At 42.8% G+C, this 1,166-nt stretch overlaps 1 protein-coding gene across 1 annotated transcript; it reads left to right on the top strand.

Annotated features, from left to right (window-relative positions):
* Positions 1 to 6: 6 nt before the first annotated feature.
* LOC118732833 (pollen-specific leucine-rich repeat extensin-like protein 1) lies at positions 7 to 1,138 on the top strand (the record flags this gene model as incomplete). Its single annotated transcript, XM_036461940.1, has 1 exon — positions 7 to 1,138. A coding segment is annotated over exon 1 (991 nt), but the record flags the coding sequence as incomplete, so codon positions are not given.
* Positions 1,139 to 1,166: the final 28 nt, after the last annotated feature.

Genomic DNA, 1,166 nt, shown 5'->3' with positions numbered 1-1,166 from the left:
GCTGCCAAACCAGAAGACAAAGGTGTTAAGCCTATAGAACCGATTTCGAAACCAGACGACAAACCCAAATCTCCACTTGACGTAACGAAGCCTATTCCACAAACGTACTCATCTGATCAATCTGATGAAGGGTTCGACAAACCTAAAATGGCTGATGTCAAACCAGGTGTACCCTTGGTTCCATCGGCTGCCAAACCAGAAGACAAAGGTGTTAAGCCTATAGAACCGATTTCAAAACCAGACGACAATCCAAAATCTCCACTTGACGTAACGAAGCCTATTCCACAAACGTACTCTTCTGATGAATCTGATGAAGAGTTCGACAAACCTAAAATGGCTGATTTCAAATCAGGTGTACCCTCCGTTACATTGCCTGACAAACCAGAAGACAAAGGTGTTAAGCCTATAGAGCCAATTTCAAAACCAGAGGACAAACCCAAATCTCCACTTGACGCAACGAAGCCTATTCCACAAACGTACTCTTCTGATGAATCTGATGAAGAGTTCGACAAACCTAAAATGACTGATGTCAAACCAGGTGTACCCTTGGTTTCATCGGCTGCCAAACCAGAAGACAAAAGTGTTAAGCCTATAGAACCGATTTCGAAACCAGACGACAAACCCAAATGTCCACTTGACGTAACGAAGCCTATTCCACAAACGTACTCTTCTGATGAATCTAAAGAAGAGTTCGACAAACCTAAAATCGCTGATGTCACACCAGGTGTACCCTTGGTTCCATTTGGTGCCAAACCAGAAGACAAAGGTGTTAAGAATACAGAACCAATTTCAAAAGCAGACGACAAACCAAAATCTCCACTTGACGTAACGAAGCCTATTCCACAAACGTACTCTCCTGATGAATCTGATGAAGAGTTCGATAAACCTAAAATGGCTGATGTCAAACCAGGTGTATCCTTGGCTCCATTTGCTGCCAAACGAGAAGACAAAGGTGTTAAGCCTATAGAACCAATTTCAAAACCAGACGACAAACTAAAATCTCCACTTTACGTAACGAAGCCTATTCCACAAACGTACTCTTCTGATGAATCTGATGAAGAATTCGACCTACCTAAAATAGTTGATATCAAACCAGGTGTGCCCTTGGTTCCATTGGCGGCCAAACCAGAAGACAAAGGTGCTAAGGCTGTAGAACCGATTTCGAA

Source organism: Rhagoletis pomonella, unplaced genomic scaffold, assembly GCF_013731165.1.
Source record: "Rhagoletis pomonella isolate Grant_MI unplaced genomic scaffold, Rhpom_1.0 Rhpom_scaffold_29827, whole genome shotgun sequence".
NCBI classification, from domain to species: domain Eukaryota; kingdom Metazoa; phylum Arthropoda; class Insecta; order Diptera; family Tephritidae; genus Rhagoletis; species Rhagoletis pomonella.
Note: the sequence above shows the minus strand (reverse complement) of the source record. Positions and strands in the feature narration are given on the sequence as shown.